We start from the raw sequence: 22,687 nt of genomic DNA, 5'->3' as shown, positions 1-22,687 counted from the left end.
GACAACCATTGGACTCAAAAATGGAGTCAAAATGTTATGATGGATGATTGCCTAAATCCTTTTGAAAATTGGTGCCGCAGCAACCAGCACACTAGAAAGGGTGCAGTGTGTGTGTGTGTGTGTGTGTGTGTGTGTGTGTGTGTGTGTGTGTGTGTGTGTGTGTGTGTGTGTGTGTGTGTGTGTGTGTGTGTGTGTGTGTGTGTGTGTGTGTGTGTGTGTGTGTGTGTGTGTGTGTGTGTGTGTGTGTGTGTGTGTGTGTGTGTGTGTGCGTGTGTGCGTGTGTGCTGACATCACAGCTGGAAGTGCCTTGTCACGCGGGGTTAGTAAAAGTTGGGATCGGAGCTCCACAGGGCGAGAGAGACAGACAAGCCAAGCCGGAGAAGAGGCACTCTAACCGGGATAAAAAAATTTCCGGACCGTTCTCTGGTATTACGACGAACATTTTAACAAAACTATTTTTTTGTGTGTGGCATTGACAGCGACAGCGACTTTCCCTCAAATAGATTTATATTTTGGAAGAACACTGTGGATTTCGTGAAACTAAAGAGGACACTCGGGTCCCGGGCTCCAAATGCAGCAAAGTTCGGTTCGGCAACGTGAAGCTCGATAAATGTTACGACATTTTCATAGAGAGTAGACCGCCTGCTTCGACGGTCGAGCGGCGGCGTAGTAGTAGTAGGAGGAGGAGGGGGATTCGAGAGAAAAAGAGCCGAGCTGTCAAACCAGATGACGACGGCAAACTGCCCCGGTAATGAGGACCTGGACTTCCGACTCATCTTCGGGGAGGACGGGCAGCAGCAGCCGTTAGGCCCGGCAGGTCAGTTCCCATACAGAACTGCTTAACTATTTCTTCACCGGTTTACGCTAAGACTTTTAACTCTGTGGCTCTGTAACTACTTTCTTGTTAAGGGAGCAGTTGTGGCTGCTTATATGTGATGTTTACATTTGACTTTTCTATGGCCGCCTGCCAGAGAATAACAGCAGCTGTCTATAGCCTGACATGCTAACTGCTCATCAAGTCCATTGATTGACTTGGTTGCTACTAGTTACTATTCTTCTGTAATGTTCTCTTTCAGGGTACCTGGCATTTTTAAATAGGTACAGACAGGTTTGAAATACTTGTGCAAAGCAGCAAATTTGCAATTTGCAATTTGCACACACATATATACTAATTGTCTTATGTTACAGATGTGCTAGTAGTGACCATTACTTTCATTATTCCTCTTCAGGTTAGATGTCATTGTGAATACTGCAGCTTTAAATAGGCACATATACACTGATAAAGGTTTTTGCACTTCAGCAAATATAAGAAAAACATAGTAACTTTTACATAGTAACTTACATGAGAACTAAAGTTCCATAGACCATAATAAGTTCATTACAGCTGATAAAAATGCCTTAAGTCTGATCTTTATTCGGGTTTCAAAACAATTTCCCGTTTTCTTGCAACTAGACAAATGATCTGTCTGTGTAGATTGTCAGTCATTTAGGTCACGGTAATCCGCAAAGGTTGAATTCGGGCAACTGGACTCTTCTTCAGACTCTTTGGACAACAGGTGAAACATCTTCATCAAACAGTTCAGAATAGAATAGTTCTTTTTTGTCCCGATTCAACCTTTGCGGATTGGCCAATGATCAAATGCCAATTGTCGGTTGTTCCATTTACCATAAGTTCATTACAGCTGATAATAATGCCTTAAGTCTGATCTTTATTCGGGTTTCAAAACAATTTCCCGTTTTCTTGCAACTAGACAAATGATCTGTCTGTGTAGATTGTCAGTCATTTAGGTCACGGTAATCCGCAAAGGTTGAATTCGGACAACTGGACTTTCTTCAGACTCTTTGGACAACAGGTGAAACATCTTCATCAAACAAGAATAGTTCTTTTTTGTCCCGATTCAACTTTTGCGGATTCACATGCTGTAGTTACTATTCTTCACTATTCCTCTTCCAGTAAGTAGTTGTTTTATAAGACAAAAATATAAGAAAATGTGTTATTTGTAGGGCTGTTAAAAATAATCAGATTAATCACAGACACTTATGATTAATCACCACATGCAACTATGTCTAAGGTATGTCAGTGCGAGTATTTCACTCGCACATGCGCCTAGAAATTACACAGTGCGAGTGGAAAACATAAAAAGGGGGGCACTCGTGCACGTACATTTTTCAACCCTTTCATTCGCATTTTCTTCCTGAAATAAGTCCATCTAAAGTGAATAAAAGTATAATACAATTTTCGCGCATTTGTATATAAATCTACAAGTCTATAATTTCTCTTTGTTGGCATCGGCAACACTCTTGTTGACGCTCGATGAGACAGTGCAGTTGCACTCGCTGACTTAGAGCTAACTAGCTGTTATCAGATGGATAAGGGAGCGCTGGAGGAAGTATGACTCTCTGTGATGTAAGTGCTGTCCCACTCATGCGCTAAAAATATATATATTTTTTCATTTGTATGCAGTGTAACTCTGCTCCGAATTCCCACGTGCCACGCAAAAAAAAAAAATGGGCAAAGTATTTATTTCGTCATGCATTTACTCATCAACAAGAGGCCAAGAGAGGCTTGCCTACACAAGCCTGGCGGGTGTGCACCGCTGTGGAAGCCTGTGCCATGAAAACACAGCATGGACACTCATTTATTAACACTCCTTGCTCCCTGTGTAAGATGTATATAAACCAGGGATTTGCGGCCCGCAGGCCGGCCATTTATAGCCCACATTTTTAATGGGCCCCTGAACGGCACATTGTGGAAAACAATGTACTAGAAGTACTAGACAAACTATATATTTTTCCCATTTATCTGTACTGTACAGACTGAACTTGAAATGAAACCAGGAAAATGCAACAAAATGAAGGGCATTCAAGCATATTCAAGAGTCAAATTGCATGTCAAGTACTATAAATTTGTACATGTTGGTAGGTCTGCATTGAAATGAAAGCTTCTCACACCACCCTTGACAGTTCCTTGACAGACACCCTCCTCCCGCCCCACTATTTGAGAGGCACTGCTTTTTAGATATACAATGAGTTCAGGTCCTGTCCAGTATTCAAATTTTGGTGTTCCAAATTAAAAGGACATGGAAATCAAAGTGGTACTTATATATTCTGTAGTGAACCATACAAGACTTGTTATGAAGAAGTAGAAGACTAGTTATGATGTTTTCTTTAGATGCGTTATGCATCATGAACCATCTAGAATATGTACAAGTTTTTAATAATAAAGCCCCAGTGGTTTCAGAGAGGATGTGACTAAGTTTAGGATGATGCAAGTTTGCATCTATGAAGAAAAGGAACAGATTCTAACGAACTAAAGACTGGTTGTGATACACAAGGTATTAGAAGATGCTAAAGGTGACTAAGGAAGTGTTCTTTTCCCACTGATATTGCGACTTTACATGGCATAGAGAACAAAGACCTAGTGAAATATCCAAGGTTAACAGCCTTTTTTAATGGTCTGTTCATCCATGCTGTGTTGAGATGCTCATTGGTTCCGTCATTGAGTTGAAAAACCAGTGGAACCAATGAATGCACCCACTGTGTCTATTTATTAAACTGTGGAACAACTTCATGGAATTACTGTTGCGGTCTTAAAATCAGTTTTTCCTTACTTTGAATGAGCACACGAATAATTTTCATCACATTTGGATGGTCTTGGCTTGGCTTGGATGCGGGGGTGTCCTGTCCAAATCGACGAAGCGTAAAGCATGATCACAGTAAGAGTTTTACACGCTTCCTCTGTCTCAGAAAGCTTCAAGACTCGAGTCACGGCTTGTTTTTGTAACAAATTCTGCAGTGTTTCCGACAGGTTTCTACAACGTGTCGTCTTGTTCGCTTGCCTGTTGCGCGGGCCAGCTTGGGGGCTGATGTCATTTTACTTCCAAACCTTCAGCATATCAGTTTGTGCAATTAAATCATGGAACGGATTGAGTTCAGAACTCGTTATGCTCAAATAAATCTATCAATTTTTGTAAAAATGCAGATAATTTTGGAAATATTTTGCCTGTATTTTTTCTTTCTACTTTTATTAGAAAGGGAGTCACTTTTATGTGAATACTAACTTGCGATTTGCAAGTCAACACAAAAGACATTAATATTAATCAAAATCAAAGTATTAGTGTGCAGTAATCTGACTGCTTGGCTTATTTTTCCATTCTGCTCCTCTTTATCTACTGTAATTGTATGGCTTTGCACCTCTCATTTACCATGCTTTGTTGTTGTTGCTTTGTTGTTCTTTGTTGCTCAGTAATCAGTCAACATTTAAGATGAAGAAATATGTTACTCTATTATTTAGATGCTGGAGCACAATTTACTGCAAGGGATTTCCCCCGCAAATTTGAATGGAGCCAAGTTAAATAGCGCTAACAAGTACTTCCATGAAACCTTACTGCAGGTAGGAAAGATAAAACAATGTCCTTCTGTTGCCACCCATGTCAAACAAATTTAATTGAATTTGATCACAGCACAGTGGAACCTCTAAATTTAAAAATACCATATATCACAAAACATCCTTCCTTGTTAGCATCCTATGAAGTAGCTAAATAAAATGGCAACCAGAACCTGAAGTCGCTGTGTTACATCGCCATAACAGAAAATAATTGAGAACCACTGCCTTTATTGAAGACACAATTCTTGATGCGATTGTTCCCAAAGACATGATGTGGCAGTGAGACACCACCTTCCTGTTTTGCCATGAGTTATTTTTTGAATTTTTTTTTACATAAATAGTGTGTTTTGAGTGACATACTATTCACGTTGTGTACACAGCCATTGTGGAATTATGTATAAATGTCTTTATTGGCATTTTGAATTGAATTGTCGACATGCTGAAAAAGTGTATGCAACCCTGATGTACATGAACATACAACAATGTACATAAATACTCATATTTTTAAGTATAGTAAATATAGCACACGTTTATATATTTCTAAATATATTTTCTAAATTTAGAGTAGTAACATTTTAACATTGACAATCAATAATAATCGTAAGATGCTAATAGTAACATGCAAAGACATAAAAAAAAATATATAACTCTTTGATGCAAGTTTCCTCAGATAAAAACTGCAAAGCTTGCCAATCTTGCTTGGCACTATGCATAGGCCGGTTTCAATGTATACCACGGTACGGAAAAAGTCAGGGTTTGAAAACCGCCAAATAGTCATAGCTCCCACTTTGTTGCAATACATTTCAGTCAAAAGCAAGCACAAAAACAGCCAACTAAATGCAACACTTGTGGAGTAATGTCTCACAAAATATGATAAGATCCCGCAGGATTTGCTGCAGTTGACAACTTTAGGCATTCCATTTTCGAGGTTCCCTTTGCTGTGTTATTGTGACCATGATCGCCTCACCGTTCTTCTCAGTCGTGGGAAAGACTGAAATTACATCGCTCTCATGGTGGACTATTTTGAGCTCTCAAAAGAGAGTGGCACATGGGCAGACGGCGGCAGGTTCTAGTGAGCCCATCAGACTCTCTCTCTCTCGTCCCGGCACGTCTGCTACTTACCTTCAAGGATTTTTATGTGTGTGTTTTTTGTACTGCTGAGACAATTTACGATCTTAACCATCGGAGGAGTGGAAGAATGCTGTGTGCCACGTCGCCAGGTGAGTGAGCGTTACTTGGCACTCCCAGACTCCAGTCAGGTGTGCTGTGTTAAAGCTGAGGGGTGGTAGCAGTGACTCAGGTCTGTTAGACAAGTAGATGCAAAACGGTAGCGGACCACTTCAGTGATGGGTCTTGAGTCTCAAATATAGAACTACTGTTCAATGTCCATGTTAAGGGATCATTTCATGAATTTATCTATATTGAATTTATCTATTTGGAATTTTATGAAGATAGTTGAGATGTACAAAAGTTAAGAATAGAAGGCAAAATTCCTTTTGTCTGATTTTCAACTTCTACCATGATCTTGATGTCGGAGAATTTGCACAGAAATTTAGATAAAATGATCTGATCGTTTATGGTGACAACGACACAGTCTGCATAGACTTTAAAAGAGACTTTAAGCATCACCATAAATTTCTGTGAAAATGCAGAAAAGGAAAAAAGAGGTCATCAGTCAGACAGCCATGCATGAAGTCCACATGTGGGACCAGACCACCACGTGGGTGCCCCCTAACCCTACTGAACTCGAGGGGTCTCAAGCACCCTGTCTGATGAATGAGATGTTTGTTTCCCCGGGGGCGAGGCATGACTAACTATGTGAGGCATCTGTCTAGTTTAAATTTAGTGTAACTGAAGCTACTGCTGGCTGTGCTGCATCAACATATCAGAGGCTGCATTACACTAGAGAGAAAGCTGTTTAACTCCTGTATCTCCTTTCATTTGTGTCTTTCTCCCCCCACTGCTCCCTTTGTAGTGTGTGGGGCACAGGGATTATAGTAGTTAGATTCCGTTTGTATTTTTAGGGAACACCTTTAAGTTATAGATAGCGGAGCAAAGATTTGTTATTGGCGTCTTTGCAGTCAATTTGCATCGATTGGTTCAATATTGTTAAATAATTAATCTTAAATTTCCACAATAAGGGTACATATATTTCATTTGTTACTAATAAAATGTATGCTGCACCAGTAAGAGCATCACAAGCTGATGGTCCACATTCCAACCGGGTCCCTTGTGGTGTGGACTCTACTACATGGGTCATAACCGGAATGTGGACCATGTGTACTCTAACAGCGGGCAAAAAGTGTATTACACGCCCACTGTGAATAGAGTTCCAACAATATGCACCGTTGATTACTAAGCTGATCATCATAAACATCCTCCGCCTTTCAAACTCCTTCCTTTGAAGGTTCCTGTTTAATGACTGAAGCAAAGCATGTTGTTTATTAACTATGCCAAAACTGAATAAAAAAAAAAAGATAATCAGCAAGCTTGTTTTTTGAGGTCAAATCTTGATAAATTTTTTAATTTTTTCAGAAAAACAAATGAAGGCAAATATGTGTCAATAAGATCTTTGTCTCTCCGTGGTTATTTAGTTCAGGTGGTTATTTGGCACTATATCTTTGTCCCATAATGTTATCTCAGTATGAGACTGTTAATTAGTAGCCTAATTTAGCTGACAGCATATGTTAACGTTGGCTTAGGTTGAGCCTCTGTTGGCTGGTGAGTTTTCTGTGACAACACAGGAAGGCTTTATGAAGTAACCCTCACTTAACATTACATAACACACAAGCGTACAGACAAAATGCTGTTTAAACTGACACCAACCATCTACAATTGGCGCTATGTATCTAATCGCACAGGCAGATCTCCTGCCATATTTTAACATACAGTATGTTTTGTCCCTATTACAGATTTAAAATACAGAGAACCCCGCTAGACTTGGCACCAACCCAGTCAGGAAGGTTTTAAAGCCACAGGTGATGTCAAACCGTTTGGTATACGTATGTCTGTGCGTCACAAGCTCCTGTTTTAGAAAACTAGGCCACCAGCCAGCCCTAGAGATCCTGGAAGACAAAGCTTTGTGCTAGGTGATTTGTTTTTGGATTATCGGGCAAGTAGTGTAGGTTACCATTCCACTGGGTTACTGGAAGGTACATGTCTTCCGCAGTTGTAGATACTCAACCAGCAGTTGATCAGGATGCTTGCGAAGTCAATAGCCACGTTTACATGGACCCAAATATTCCAATTCCATTCGGGTTATTTGCTGAAACGGAAAGAATGTAACCTTTGTATACACCTCATTCCGAAAGAAAAATGCCAATCTGAATGAATATATAATCGGATTCCCAGGGGTGGAATATTACTTTCCCCAATCCGATGGAGGTATCTTGTAACCGTTCAATCGGAAAGTTGTCAGGGTGCATTCTTCTTCGTGGTGTTTTTCTTCTTCTGTTGTTTATTGGCGGTTGGCAAGTCGCTTTCGTGTGCATTAGCGCCATCTGTGGAACAGAATCTAAACCCTTCTATACGCTTTTCACAAGTCCAGTTTTATTAAAAAAAGAAAATACATATCTATATAAAACATGTGCTGAGCTTAATTATAAAATATTAGTAAGATTGAACTTTATCTTTTCCTGTTCCCGGGTGCGTTCTTTCAGCGAATGCTGAGATATGATGTAACACGCAACTCGAGACGTTCTTCGATTTAAAAAAAAAATTAAGCGAGCAATCGGCACTGGACTGCTGTGGAAAGTTAGTTTTTGATTCAAACTAAATTTCAAGACTGGACGAACAAAAAACTGTCAATACGGAGTTATTCCAACAAGTGAAAGAAAAACTCGAGGAAGTCGGTATCACGTGATGTTGGTGTTTACGCTTTACTGTGCATGCCCCATTGACTATTCTGGTTGATTATAGCAGCGCATGTAGACACACAATCGGAATATTCCTTTCCATGTATACCATTGTTTTTGGAAAGGTCATTTGGAAAGATTCCTCATGTAAACATGGCTAATGTGAGAATTAGTCTTTCATGGAACCACTGGCCACCAACACTCCCAACGGGAGGCCATCCACTGTTATGAGAATTGTCATTACCATTTTAGTAATGTCACAGCTATGGCCATTCCGTCTAGAAACACAAGCTAGTAACGTCAGGCCTAACTCGGTTCATAAATCATCAGAATCCCACCACTGACGGCCACACACCTTGGAGAATTGTTGTCCTATCTGGCGCTGGTGTCATTCTGCTGTACACTGTTGTTCAGCAGCTCTTGCTGGTGGTTGAAAGAAGAGACTACCAGGGCAGAATACAAAGCCTTTTGTACAAGGGGGGTGTAAGCAGAGCTGGTTCTAATCAAGCTGCGTGCCCACCACAAAGGGAACCTGGGGTTAGGTTACCCTCTAGCTCCTGTGCCACATGGTTCTGCATGTGGCTGGTGTGTAACCCAAGACGGTGATATGTGGTGGTGCGTGGACGTGTACACACAACAGGGAGAATTTATGGCGGAGCAATAGCAATGGAGGTTGTTTACAGCATAATGTTTGAAATAATGTTGTGTAAAAGTCGTCTACTCCTGTCGAAATTCGAAATCCTTTTTACAAGCCCCTAGCAAGGATAAGTAGCATAGAAAACGGATGGATGGATGGTAGCAAAGACACACAGTTAAGTCATGACCCAGCATACCTATTACTAGGGTTTGTTTGCTTTTGCTGTTTTATTTTGTATGGGGATTGTCTTGACAACGTTGTCATCTTTGTACATACATCCTTTTTAAAAATGCTAAACTTTTTGCAAGGTCATTGTCCTATAAACCTATCCTCTGTGGGTACCAGCATTAACATTGACACACCCTACCAGCTCAGTTGTTGACTGGACCTTCTCAGAATGTGGGCTTGTATGTCACGGCTGGTCACAGGACCTTGACACACTTTACGTGCAGTGAGGAGAAACAGTCCCCACACCTTATCCCAATACACCCACTCTCACCCCCAAGCCAGACTCTAGTCAGTCCAAGGTCTCATGAACTTTGTAACAATACACCAAAGTGGATGCCACCATCACCAACAAGACGAGCCCCCCGTTGTTACTGTGACTTTGTGGTATGTCACAAACATCCGTGCTTCACTCTCTTGGCGTGGCTAAGCTATTAATAACCCAGGTACAGGAAAGCCTCTTAGAGATCTTTATTTAACTGGATCAACTCTGTCATGTATGGACACTTGAGGAGTGTGTGACGCACGGGGCTTTACATCCAAACCATTGATAAAAACGCTCCACTTTCTCTACTCGTTTCACGTCCGTGACCTAGTGTCCTAAGGTGAATGGGGGGATGGGGTGGGGGTGTTGGGGTTTCCCCATCACCGGCCCCTTTCCCCACTATGAAGGTTTTTAGGTCACAAGCTCATACTGTAATCTAGTACCAAGTACAATGGTCGTCCCCGGTCTGACCCTTGACTTTGTAACACTGCCCCTTTAACGAAATGTGACCAAGTAGAAAAGCAGGTGGGACTTTTAGCTTTGTCTGTTTGTGCTTTAGCCAATCAAGCGCGACACAGGCAGCTTTTAAAAAGATGGATTTAACCAAGGTAATTTACAAGTTATTACACTTAAGTTATTACACTTAAACTCATCATCTTTGATCCAAGTTGAGTGCTAAAAAGACAGGTCGTAAAAGGTTAGGGCTCTCATTTCTACCACCAAGCCAGGCATATGGACCCTCCCATTGCATGATTTTAATATGTAAATTATCATGACATGGTTGCAGGGAATGAAAATGAAACTTGAGTCAATTCTCGCATCCCAGGTGATGCTTTACTATACGGCACGCACATCACACAGTTTGCCTTTGTAAATTGTGGCTCACCTAATTTACTTATTACTAAGTAAGACAACTGTGACTACCTTGCCCTAAACGACCAGGCTTGGTTCCAGACCCGGACGTTCCAGACGTTGAATTTCGTAGTTAGATCCCAGAAAACCACATTAACTTTTTTTCTGTTTTTACCATTATATAGCCCTGTAGATAGCCATGTAGACATTGTGTTAGATACAATAGAAGAAAATAAGCCATATTAGACCTAAACAAGATAAGAAAGAGCATAGACAGCGTACTTCCTTGTGACTATTGTCTCATCAATGTAAGGTTACCGACACCTACAGACCAGTGAAGAATTCTACTCTATTGCCACTGTTTATGGTTAAAGAGTGACTTACCATGCACTTTCAATCTCTTTATTAAAAAGCAGAGAACACATGCAGTGACCATTCACACAGGAGCTGCTGTTGGTCACTCTCTATACTGCTGGTGGCCAGCTGATGTCACAAACTTCCCAGGCCCAGCTTCTTAAAGGCACACAATAAGTCCTAAATAGTTTATTACACCTCATATTATGTCTTTTGAATGCATATTATTTGAGAGTAGATTTAGATAGTAGATAATAAGTAGATGTAAGTAATGATTGTATTTTTAATGGATGTAAAGCAGGTATTAGTTATGGTGGTGAAATTTGCAGCTCTTTTCCACGTGGCCTCTTTTGCTTTGCTTGGCGTGTATGTGTGTGTGTGTGTTGGTCCATGTCTGTCAGTCAGATGCTGTCGTCAGAGGATCCAATACAGGGTCTTGTGACATGCAGCCTGGCCCAGTGTGAAGCTGAACGGCTATAAATATAAAAGCTTGCTGCTGCTCCTGCTGTTGCGGTTGTTAGCAAGCTGTGCAGAGGGGGGCCAGAAGACATTTTCCCTCCTTATACTTCAGTCCTCGATATTTAGTTTGACAGACGACGGTGGTAGGAAATACATGTTGGGAATTTAACCGCAGCACAATTTTTTGTCACTTTGCATTATATTTTCTTATATATATATATTTTCTTCTATTGATCTTTTATAAACCAAATTATATGAAATTCTCAGGAACACAAGGAAGTGTTGGGTGATTATTACACAATATAATCCATTATAGGCTACACTAGTTCATTTTGTTGTATTTGTGACGGGTTTTTAAACACTTTTAGACAATGAGCTCATAGGGAGGAACCTACCTACTATGTAGCATTATTGGTTTGTCTTTTTGCATCAGAAATCACTATTTGACATGTGATGAATTTAGTGGATGGTGTGGATGGAATTACTCCTAATAGGTACCACAGAGTGCATTCAGTGGAAGCTTATCAATAACCACTAACAGTGAAGCCAGTGTAGACAATAGGCTGTTGTTTATTTGTTTTACTGCACATGTATGTGTGTGTGTGTATATGTGTGTATATGCTGCCTGTGCTGAATGACTTTTGGTATAAATAGCCTGCCAGGGCTAGTCGTGATGACAGCTGACAGCACGCACCGTTGTGTGAATTTGTTTCCTGAGTAGCGCTGTTCATCGGTTATCCCTCTTGGAACAATGCCAGGATGGCAGACTCCTACCCGGCAACATCTCTTGCCACTGATTTTTCCAGAAAGTGGGCTCAGTGACTCGTAGAAATTCCGGGCACAACTGCACACAGGTGGATTGAATATGGCGCTTTTCCTTTTTGGTGTGAGTTACCGTACGAGTAAATGCGGTATCAGGAACAGAAGCATTGCTGCGTCGTACAGTGGAGACTTTAAGGTCAAACAGAACTTTTTAGATTTCTGAAGCAGTTATCCTCATGCACTGTTTCTTCTCTTTCTTTGACCTTAGGAAGTATTGGTTAGCATGTCTGCCTCACAGTCTGTTCTGTAGAACATATCTGTGCGGTTCACCCCATGCTTGCATGGGTGTTCTTCCTCCCACATCCCACAATGTATGCTAGGCTAACGTATGAATGGTTATTTATATTTGCCCAGTGATTGACTGGAAACCACTCTAGTATGTACCTACCTTCTGTTGTGATGCTGATGAGGACAAGTGGCATATAACATTTATGGGTGTTAGATTCCCAAGCATAGCATTATTGAAATAATCAAATGATTTAAATCTGAAGATGATAATCTTTCATTTCCTGTATTTTCAGATCTGGAGCCTGACGACAACACAGCTTTCTACATCCTAAATGTGGGCCAGCCCCAGTCAGTGGTCTCAAACCACCAGTCCATTGGACTTCCTCGCCATGGCATGCAGTCGCACCCCCCAATCATCAGCACTTCCCCTCGCCATCAGTCACACAAACAAGGACCGGTGCCCCCGAGTTATGAGCCGCAGGACTCTAAGTACGGCACCTCTCCCTTGCTTCCCTCGGCTCCGGTGGAGGCACCAAAAGCCTTTGAGTGCCCCAGTATTCAGATCACCTCCATCTCTCCGAGCTGCCAGCAGGAGATGGACGCCAATGAACAAGATCTGAGGGCAAATGGCCCTGATGGGGACTATCACAGTGACAGGCCCCTGTCCAGAGACCACCTGTATTTGCCCCTCGACCACTCATACCGGGACTCCTCTCTCAGCCCCAGCCCATGCAGCAGTCTCTCGTCTCGGAGCTGGTTTTCTGACGCCTCCTCCTGTGAATCTTTTTCACATGTTTACGACGATGTTGAGTCTGAACTCAATGAAGCAGCAGCTCGCTTCACCCTGGGCTCCCCGCTGACATCCCCAGGCTGCACTTCGCCTCAGGCTGGCGTTGGGAATCTGGAGGAGCCATCTCAGTGGCAGCATCATCACCCCTCCTTTGTCCACCACTCCCACTCCATCAGTCTGTCACCTCGACAGTCCCCCTGCCACTCACCACGCACCAGTGTCACTGATGAGAACTGGCTTAGCCCGCGGCCGACATCTAGGCCCTCCTCACGTCCCACCTCACCCTGCGGGAAGAGGCGCCACTCCAGTGCGGACATCTGCTACCCTGGCTCTGTGTCTCCACATCACTCACCTTCACCCACGCCGGGACCTTCACCTAGGGGCAGTGTGACAGAGGACACCTGGGCTGGCAGTCCTTCTGTAGGCATGTCGCCTTTCCAGTGCTGTCAATCTGAGGCGGACATCCCATCCAAGACAAGAAAGACCTCACAGGACAGAACGGCTATGCAGACGGCAGCAAAAGGAGAACTGGGGCTAGATGACCAAGGAAATATGTCTCCTAATCTAGACTCGCCCTCGGAAGAGGCCCTGCACAGCCTGAAGAAGGACGGACCCGGGGAGCAGTTTCTCTCGGTGCCCTCACATTTTTCATGGAATAAACCCAAGCCTGGACACACGCCTATATTCAGGTAACATAATGTAAAACAAAATAAAAGTGATGCAGTTATTTTGCACAATATGCATGCAGTGTGTTATTTTAACAAATGTCATCCTTTACTCAAGTGGATTACAGGTTCGAGAAAGATAGTCATTAATGGAATATTACTGAAAAGCTGGTTCGCGCAAGGACAGGTACCTTATCTCCCGTCATTATGAATACTATCGCTACTTGGCAAGATTTGAAAGGCAATTACCATTATAGTTCAAATACAAAATAAAGACTCATGGACCAATTGTTTTATATGGTTTGCTAGATGCTGTAAAGATTGAAAGTTTTAATCTTGAAGACAAATAACAGTGCAGTAAAAATACTATCAAACTCACATTGTTTGAAAAGATGGGCTTTGAATGGAACACTGTGTTCCGACGTTCGACAATAATGGAACTTTGAGCTGTATATCAGCGGTATAAATCTCAGAGACACTATGTGGTCTATGAGGAAAGGATGATCTACCAAAAAAGACACATGCAAATATCCATTTTAAAAAAGTCTGTGGTGTGTACTCCAATGTGTGCACCAGATGAAGACATGTTGTCTGAACTGGCCCCGAGTGCTGTAAATCAACACAGGGTACATGTGGTAACAAAGGCCACAACCTTCAACCATGGTCAGGAGGGCCATCTAAGTAAATGTTCTTGATTGGCTATTGGGAAAACTGAATTAATAAATTTGTTTTGATAGTATTTGTAATGAGGTGGGAGAATCTGTGAATGTTCTGAACTGATATCATGCCAATGTGGTGGAGGAGCAATGCCATAACATGGCAGACTGCTTGAGTGGAACATCAGTTCTTGGTGAAGAACACCAGTAGTGCGATGGGTGTTTAGTGACTAGGTTATACCACCAGACTCTATTGTAGGACTTGGACATTTGAGAAAGGTTATGCAAAGACAACCCATAGGACACCCCCACTAGCCTGGACTCACGTGTCATCTGTCCTTCTACACTCAAGTTACACTAGCAGCGACACTTCCTCGGGTGGTTACGTCACAGACCCTGTCAGGAAAGGTTAAGAAACCACTACTATAGTTGTGACATGCGTGCTCGCTGCTCACTGACTGTAATGTCTTGAAAGTTGTACAAAAAGAGAAGAGACTCTTGAAATGTGGACACAGGCGAACAACTAGCAGTTCTCCTTGGCTACATCTGGTGTTTATCTGACCCATCCACCACCCCGAACGCCACATGGACCGTCTTTACTATATTTAGATATCATCACATTCCCTTCTTTACCTTGCTTTGTGCTCCAGTCTGCATGTCTAGGTGACTACTTTCAGAAGACTTCCAGAATTTATGTTGTGTCATCGTATGTGTCAAACTCAAGCCCAGGGGACAAATCCCGCGGAACTGTACTGCCAGATTCAGACCGAAAGTTAAAATAATTAACTGAACATATGTAAATAAAAACAGCAACACTTTATCTATTCCACCCTGTCTGTACAAAATAACACCTTAAAAAGGCATAAGACTTCAAGCAGGCATGAATGGACACAAAAAAAATACATTTCCCAGACTCTGATGTAAAAAATGTGGGTTGGGGGGTAATATCCAGTTAGCATTGAGGCATTGAGTTTTGGCCCCCTGTTGTGGTAAATAAATGCAAGCTCAAACCCAACAATCAATAATACTTGTCTTTGATGTGGTTGATAGATTGATTCATAACCCCAATTACAAACTGTTTCGGGGATTAAATGATTTAATGCACTTGAGTGGAGAGACCCAGTTCATTTTTTTTTCAAGGGCATTTTTTTTTTCAAGTGCAGCTGTTCAAATATGATTGTGGCGACATAGATAACAAACAAAAATGAGGGGAAGAGAGGGAAAACACACAATGCCAGCTAATGCGGCACATTATGCATGAAGTACAGTATGTTGCACAACAAGCAGGCGGACACTATGTTGCTGTTTCTGATGATAAACAAAAAGCTAATTATTGTTCAACACAATCCATTGTGGGAAGCTGGTTTGTTTCATTCAAAATGAGAATCAAATCAATACATTTTCCATAAGTAATGACCCACAGTGGAGTGACAAAAAATGTTGCTCATCTTCCTCCACGAACCAGGAAGTAACCTGCTAACTAAAGTAGACAAAAATATTTCTCCCTCTCTGACTGACTCTTTTTTTTCTTTGATTAAAAGGAGATCTGGGTCTTAGAAGACGTCTGTGCTCTACTCGGTGCTATTGCAGTTCATGTAATAATAATTGTGTTTTTCTCTTCAGGACATCCTCACTTCCTCCTCTAGACTGGCCACTGCCAAGTCAGTTTGGCCAGTACGAGCTGAAGATAGAGGTGCAACCCAAAGCCCACCATCGAGCACATTACGAGACGGAAGGCAGCAGAGGAGCCGTGAAAGCAGCATCAAGTGGCCATCCCATTGTCAAGGTAACTTTGCATGTACTTCTTCAGACTGCGAGCTGCTTTTATAATGACACAGTCCCAGAGTTCTACCCCTGTAACATGTACATTGTACATGTACTATCAGGCGTGCAAACACCTTTTTCAGCATACAAGCCAAAATGAAGTATCTATAAAACAGTCAAACATATAATACATATGTATAATCTAACCAGGTAATCAAAATTGTTGACTTCATTCATTCATTCATTCATTCATTTTCTATACCACTTATCCTCACGAGGGTTGCAAGCGTCCCAGAGCCTATCCCAGTTGTCTTTGGGAGAGAGGCGGGGTACACCTTGGACTGGTCGCCAGCCAATCACAGGGCACATATAGACAAACAACCATTCACACTCACATTCATACCTATGGACAAATTGGACAATTAACCTAGCATGTTTTTGGAATGTGGGAGGAAACCGGAGTACCCGGAGAAAACCTACGCATGCGCGGGGACCACACCCTGGTCTCCTAGCTGTGAGGTCTGCGCGCTAACCACTCTCCGCCGTGCAGCCATATTACCCAATACAACAGACATAATAAGAGTAAATAAGCCATTTAAGACATAAACACTCATGCTTGTGTGTGTCACTTTAAATGTGTTCCCTCGGAGAACATGCAAACTCCTCACAGAGATGGCCGAGGGTGGACTCGAACTCGGGTCTCCAAGCAGTGTGGCCTACACGCTAACAACTCATCCGCCGTGCAGCCTGACGTCATTCAATAATTCACAATTCAGTATGGCAATCAAGATAATTACAAATAATTATTCCTCAATTGCTCTGTAAATAACGCAAAACGTTAAATCATACACACAGTTCATGTAGTACGAGTAGTTAGCATTTGCTAACAAACATTACAGATTACAAAAAATGAAAATGATTATGCACAAGGCAATACAGCCCAAGTCAAAGCAACATATAAAAATTGTTTCAGCAATGGACACATTTTCCGGGTTAATCATTAAATCTCTATGGACAGCATTTCTTATAGGTACTGTATCTTACCGCTGACACGTCTGTACAAGCAAGTCGGAAGCGGGGCTTAATGTGAGACCACTGGTGCCATATGACATTTGTGACGTGGGTAACACATGCGATCGACCCACACTATGTTCTACGTAAAGACATACTGTATTGGGCATCGCTTGTGTACGAGATGTGATGTCCCGACAGTTGCACTCTGGACTGAATGTGACGGCAATGTAAAGTCAAAATTGCACACAAAATAAGAGCAATAGATTGAGCCAAAATTAGTTGCTGAATTAAGCAACCACTTCCTGAGAGTCAGACTGTTTCTCCACTTTTCAGGGATTTCCTTCCGCATTTTAAACACGGTGTGCTTTCACTGTGTCAACCTCAGAGATTGTACTGTAAAGAAAATGACAAAACGGTATTTTAATGATCCAAAATACTTTTGTCAAAGTTTAGCAATTAGGTGCTTGTTTGTTATGCAGATCTCATACAAGATACAACAATTACAACGTCACGGTTGAAAAGGTTTCACAGCTGTTGGCATAAAACCTTGTGAAAAAAAAAGCCCAAACTGAAGCTGTATTGCTGTTACAGCTGAAGTCTCAGTTCTCACGCATTCAGTCATGCAGGCTCCTTCCAGGCCAATAATTAACCATTTCAACCTCAGCGTGACCAAGATTCTATCCTGACATATGTGACAATGCATAATTTAGCGGTCAACCAAGCTCTGCTACATTTGCCCTCATTCCTTATCCTGGGAAGACTTTGTTTGGGTATTTTTTGTGGTCTTTTTGCATCCTATAGTGATTAAAGACCGTTCCATTAAAATGATTGTTACGCACTGTGCGAGGGCGCACTCACACTTGAGTGAGTCCCCTTTTTTCCTTGTCCCCCACAGACCAACACTGCTCAGTGTTACATCACTTCATTGTTTCATTTCTAAATACATGTTGTAACATTATTAGAGCCCTGTAGACATGAAATAACACCCCTATAGTCACCTTAACACTTGTATTACCCAATATTCATTCATTCATTTTCTACCGCTTAACCTCACAAGGGTTGCGGGCGGTGCTGGACCCTATCCCAGCTGTCTTTGGGCGAGAGGCGGGGTACACTCTGGACTGGTCGCCAGCCAATCACAGGGCACATATAGACAACCATTCACACTCACATTCATACCTATGGACAATTTGGAGTCGCCAATTAACCTAGCATGTTTTTGGAATGTGGGAGGAAACCAGAGTACCTGGAGAAAACCCACGCATGCACGGGGACCACACCCTGGTCTCCTAGCTGTGAGGTCTGCGCGCTAACCACTCTCCGCCGTGCAGCCATATTACCCAATACAACAGACATAATAAGAGTAAATAAGCCATTTAAGACATAAACACTCATGCTTGTGTGTGTCACTATAAATGTGTGACCTCGTGAGAGAACAGTGAGTGCTGGACAGGAAGTGAAGTCACAGGTTCAGAGTTAAGTTTCAGATCCATATTTTAAAAAATACATATTTAGCTTGCCATGAGTTATGGCCGCAACAGTAGCCTGTGTTTGTATAAGGAATTATTGTACCATCCATTTTTCTATGCTGCTTATCCTCATTAGGGTCACGAAAGTCTAACATTGTTTACTAAACACCCTGTGCCGGTACACCATCTTCTTAATGCACTTTGCAAAGTCTTAACCTGATGACATCATTCTTGTTATTCCAAAAACACCATACACAATAGTAGTGTGCTTTACATAATACATATATTAATGTTAGAACACACTACATACAATATAATTACATATTAATTCAAGGGCAGACCAATGGTGGAATAAATGCTTTAAAACTATCATGAACTTTTTTTTACCTTGACCCAGTACACTGGCCGTTAGGGGGTCAGTGCACTTGAAACCGTAAACAAGCTCTGCACATATCGTGTTTCCCAGGTACACTGGAGGTGTGGATAGAACTATTCCCCTGGAGGCAATAACACTTGTGCCAGCAAAATCTGATAGCAATTATTCAGCCACTCAAATTGAATAACAAATACAAATAATAGTGTTACAAGGAGCATGCTACAATAGAGATTTTCTTATAAATGCAGTCGTGAGAGTACAAAGTTGTCTCATAGCGAGTGCGGAGCTGTTTTGTGCGTTTTTCTGCTTCGGATCTTGTCTAGTCATCATATTTTACACAAACTGTAGTACTCCAGCAGCGGCCTTCTGTTACAGATACTCATTCGTCAGAGCCCTCTGCACTGTATTCCCTGTGGGCCTTGACTCTAGTGGTGTGATGTCACCCGATGACGCTACGGATGCCATATGGGCATGGCCATCACTTCCTTTTGTGGCTACGCTGTGTGCCACTGAGTTGCTGTATCAACAGAAAAACAAGGAGGACTGAGGGAAGGGACTGCAGGGGTAGTGTTTGTTTATCTCCTACATACAGTACATGGCTGGTTAGCAAGCAACTCACATTAAAGATACAGCACAATAAGCCATGAAATTTGGTCATGTTCATAGCAATAACCATATAATATAATATAATATAATATAATATAATATAATATAATATAATATAATATAATATAATATAATATAATATAATATAATATAATATAATATAATATAATATAATATAATATAATATATCATATAAATGTTAGTAATTTCTTGTGTTGACATGCACACTATAATACTTTCATAATAGTTAAAATAACATATATATACGTATGTGTGTTTATAACACTGATAGATTTTTAATATATATGTATACAGTTAAACCTCGGTTTTCATACACCCCAGTTTTCATATGATTCCATTTTCATTTAGTTCGGTTTTCGGTTTTCGTACACTTCGTTTCCTCGTTTTATAATTTTTTTTTGAGTGTGGCTACTAAATAGCCCGCCATGGGGCCAAAGAAGTGCGAGTGCCACCACGTAAATGAAGAATGTAAATGAGATGTATGGGAAGTCTGCATCAACAATACGTTTCATCCATTTGTCATTTATAGTTATTTCACATTGTTTTCTGCAACTATAATTATTCTCTGTACAATATATTTTGAACGGATTAATATGATTTACATTATTTCTTATGGGAAAAATTGCGTTTGTTTTTCGTATGTTTTGGTTTTCTCTGAACCTTTTGGAACAAATTAATAATCAAGTCCCGAGATGCTGCCTCCAGCAAAAGTCACATGTCATGTGATGCGCAAGGATTGTGTCAACTATTGCATATAACTATAAAGCCTATCTGGCGACAACCAATTACACTTCCAACCTTTCCTGTCTTTATGTACAGTAAGTAGCAATTCCAACAAAAGCAGTGATGTTCCTAAAATGATCCAACATTGTTGATTACCTGATCCTTTTTTTTTTACAGTATATAACGGTACACTGTAGAAAGTCCCCGTCCGTGCCTGACTGACTGACTGACTGACTGTGTTAGCCATTCCTCAGGGGTTAGCTGCAGATCATAATCGGTACACCTGTTGCTAGGAGACATGCAAGTCCAAAGCCTCTCTGGCTGGCTGAGGTATCCTTGTGCGTATTTAACCAGCTTAATTGAGTGCTGCTGCACCCACACAAATACAAGGAGCTCTTTGGTATTACCTGATGGGTGACCATTCACACGAGGAGGGAAAAAAGGCTGGTATATATGCCGACATACAGCATGCAACTTCATCAAAATCAAAGACAACTTTACCCATAACAGTTAAATAAAATAGAATGTATCCAGGGTCAAAGGGTTGCCGTCGCATAAAGCCTTTAACTGCACAGGCTAAGTTTTAAGTAATATTTTAACATTAACTTAATGCAAACTCTTAACAACTGTACTATCAAACCTCTTAATCCTTTTCATTAAAAACATGGTATATATCTATGATACACAGGAAGTGAATAACTGTCAGTAATTGTTCAACAATTGAGAAATTGCTGAAATTTAAGGAAGTGGAAAAGGAGTAAGTGTAAAAATAACAAAAAGTAAAAAAAAAAAAAAAAAAAAGACACATGATGCAGTAGATTTGTTTGGACTTTGGAGCTTCCACTGTAGTATCTTCACGTGTGGTCTGGCAATGAATCCAATGTATTAATTTGATCGCTCAGCTCCGCTCACTCCTTTTTGTTAGATTCTCCCTGGTGACCGTCTCAATAGACCCGCTACTATAATTGGCCGGCAGACAATTCAGAACCACGTGGCTTCGATGGCTTTTCACTTGAAACTGCTTTTGCTATGCTTTTATTTGATATAAGCATGGTGGACGCATTGTTCCTATTCATTGTAATCAGGCTTAGTGCACGGTGGGGGGGAAACTGATGGTTGAGTGTTTTATCGAGAGGTCGGGGGAGGATAGAGCGGGGAAACAGGAAAGAGCACTGAGCGAGCGGACCCTTTCCACCAAGGCCTTATACAGCTTTGATGCAGCATACAGTAAATGCTCGTGCGTGTGCATGTATTGACCTTGTTTAAACAAACAACTGGCCCCCTGGCTCACTCTGTCCTCGCTAGCATGCAAGCAGCAAGCCTGTGAAAGCGACAGTGTGTATGCATGAAAAGTGAAACGGACAGACTGTGTTTTAATTGTAGTCACACTTATTTGTTTGATTTAATGGAATCAGACACATAGAGCCCGGTGTCCTTTCTTGTCACAGCGGCCATACAACAGCCTGATAAAATGACCTTCACCACTACATATAAAGCCAGACGATTACCCACTCAAGGACTAAAGTTTACACAATACTCCATGTGCTTAATACCCCCACTCTATACTTACTTCAACATACGTTTCAAAGCTCATGTGTATATGAAGCCCCGTGCTCTAATACACACACACACACACACACACACACTCTAGCTCTCTCTCACTCTTGAATACACAAAATGTCTCACCATGGCAACGGTGCAGCAACACAGGGAAACAACTTAGCAGAGTCAGACGCAGGCTGTAAGAAAGTATCGAGTTACTGTCCCGGCTGAGGTGGGCGAGAGGAGAGGACGGCGACAGAGACTGACAACTGCAAAGTCGGGATAGGAGCGAGGAGATACTTAGCAGCAAAGAACAATTACGGTTGTCATCGGTATTGTCAATGATCTGATTGCTTTTAGAGGCCTCACAGGTAATGAATGCATCTACAAGTAGAAACATCAGTAAAATAGTGCCAACTATATGAAGATCTATAAAAGCAATATGTGATATACATTCAGGGCTCCACATTAAAAACTAAAATGACTTGCCCATGGGGAATCCTTAAGGTGAGAACTACTTGCCCGAACTTGCCCCATGTAAAATGAAAAGACTGCCATATTGATATAATCTAATTTCTGTGACATCACATGAGAATCTCAAATAAATATTAAATGATTATCATTTCTTGTGGTTGTTTTCCTACATAGACCATGACGTTGTATGGAAATCCGGATTTGTCAAGAGACTTCTAGGCACTTTGCCTTGATAAATAAAAATGTGTACTAGTAAAGTGTTTTTAATCCAGAAAAAAATGCTATGCTAACAATGATTTGTGAAGCAAAGGTGAGAAAAATACACAGAGAAATGGAAGCGCTAGATTTTGTAGCTTATGCAAAATCAGCACTTAGTATTGGATCTAATTGCTGGTGTTTCATTGTGACCACTTCAAATTGTCACAGCAATGTGATTCACTCACCTGTGCCATCCTTTGATTTGCTGCCGCTAATGAAATACTTCTTTAGGAGGCACTGTTTCAT

At 41.4% G+C, this 22,687-nt stretch overlaps 1 protein-coding gene across 1 annotated transcript in view; it reads left to right on the top strand.

Annotated features, from left to right (window-relative positions):
* The first annotated feature begins 304 nt into the window (after positions 1-304).
* Positions 305-22,687, top strand: part of nfatc3a (nuclear factor of activated T cells 3a) — a 51,235-nt gene continuing 28,852 nt past the window's right edge. The window contains exons 1-3 of the mRNA XM_058088489.2: positions 305-817; positions 12,377-13,562; positions 15,818-15,980. Of these exons, the coding sequence (XP_057944472.2) occupies positions 727-817; positions 12,377-13,562; positions 15,818-15,980 (1,440 nt within the window). The 5' untranslated portion in view covers positions 305-726. The remainder of the gene's footprint in view (positions 818-12,376; positions 13,563-15,817; positions 15,981-22,687) is intronic.

This window comes from Doryrhamphus excisus, linkage group LG13, assembly GCF_037039965.1.
Source record: "Doryrhamphus excisus strain RoL-2023G ecotype Guam linkage group LG13, RoL_Dexc_Guam_v1.1, whole genome shotgun sequence".
Lineage (NCBI taxonomy): Eukaryota > Metazoa > Chordata > Actinopteri > Syngnathiformes > Syngnathidae > Doryrhamphus > Doryrhamphus excisus.
The sequence above is the reverse complement of the archived record's forward strand: the minus strand, read 5'-3'. Positions and strand labels throughout refer to the sequence as shown.